Raw genomic sequence first — 1,410 nt, 5'->3', positions numbered from 1 at the left:
TGAAATAGGGTTGCAGCGCACCCCGCTGCGGCTGGCAGAGCAAGCCAGCCCCACGCGTGCACTAAAGGAAGCTCCAGGGAAGCTTCCTTTGCTGCATGCTTTGCCTCTTAACGAACTTGTATAACGTTTGCAGGCGCTTACGCGCAGCATGCCAAGGCCGTTGATAGGCTCCTGAGCTAACTATGCGCTAACTCATGCTACACACATGGGGTGCAACGGGAGCAGAGCAGCCTAGCCACTACCACTGTGGCATAAGGGAACCGTTGGAAGGTTGAAACACACTCCTAGAACAAATGCAACTGGTAGCCCACAGTGGAAAATATATGCGTTGAGTTGAAATGGAACTGCCGGCAGTATCTAATATTCTCGTGAAGCGGAAGGCGTAAGCAGCGCGCAGTGTCGCCGATCAGCTCTACACTACGTACGNTCTAATATTCTCGTGAAGCGGAAGGCGTAAGCAGCGCGCAGTGTCGCCGATCAGCTCTACACTACGTACGCACTGTAACAACCCACCAAACATCACCAAAAACAAGTACACGCATTTCAATTACGTGAATTCTTATATTTGTGAGTTTCAAGGCACAAAACCGGGACTTGCTTCCGAGTGCCTTGCCGCTTCATGCACGCAGTCTCCGCCGAACACTGCCACCCGTGCCTTATTGGCAACAACCTCACGCCATTTTCCCGTAAACGGGGACGACTAAGCCTATTTCTGTTTTTATCAACAATTCTGCTGTATTTTCGGGTTTTCCTGTGTGAGTTCTAGGGGCTTTATATTGGCGGGCACTGCAGCCGCAGACGGCTGGGGAGGCAGCCTCTTGGGAAACAGAGCTGAACCTAATGGAAAATGCGACAAGAGCCTTCTGATTATTCTCCTGGACTGCGCGGAGCTCCAGTTACTGATCAAGATGCGGCCAAATCCCCTGCAGGGGGGAAGCAGGCACAGCGTGAGATCCACAGTATTGGGCGGGGAGCGGGGCCCCCAGCTGGCTTCTCCGAAGACGAAAAAGCCGCTGTACCAGTATCCAGGGCTACCAAGAAGAAGGTACCAGCACTTCTTACAGGGGCGCTGTTGGCATTTCTTGCAGCCGGTGCACTTGGGGGATACCTTTTGAATGCCAAGCGGGGGGAACGAGATCCACCTCCTATTGAGACACCCACACCTGCGACTCTGCCCACAGGCGAATCCGCAGCTGAAGGAGGCAGCTCCCTCCCGAGCCCGGCACCCACTGGACTCCCTACGCCGGCTGACGTCTCGCCACCCACTCAATTCCCCACATCCCCTCAACGTCCTGAGGTAGATGTAGACGAAACGGTGAAGGGCGCTGCAACCAAGAGCAGTAAGCACATTCCATCGCACGATAAAACTTCTCCGAAAAAAAGTGCTGAGACAGAAGGAGAGGATGCGCC

The 1,410-nt window shown here is 54.2% G+C and overlaps 1 protein-coding gene across 1 annotated transcript in view; it reads left to right on the top strand.

Moving 5' to 3' along the window:
• Positions 1–847: 847 nt before the first annotated feature.
• EMH_0008520 (uncharacterized protein) overlaps positions 848–1,410 on the top strand; it is a gene marked incomplete at both ends in the record, with an annotated part of 1,395 nt that continues 832 nt past the window's right edge. The window contains one exon of the mRNA XM_013498364.1: positions 848–1,410. Within this exon, the coding sequence (XP_013353818.1) occupies positions 848–1,410 (563 nt within the window).

Source organism: Eimeria mitis, genomic scaffold (genome assembly GCF_000499745.2).
Source record: "Eimeria mitis Houghton genomic scaffold, Emh_scaff337, whole genome shotgun sequence".
In the NCBI taxonomy this organism is placed as follows: Eukaryota; Apicomplexa; class Conoidasida; order Eucoccidiorida; family Eimeriidae; genus Eimeria; species Eimeria mitis.
Note: the sequence above shows the minus strand (reverse complement) of the source record. Positions and strands in the feature narration are given on the sequence as shown.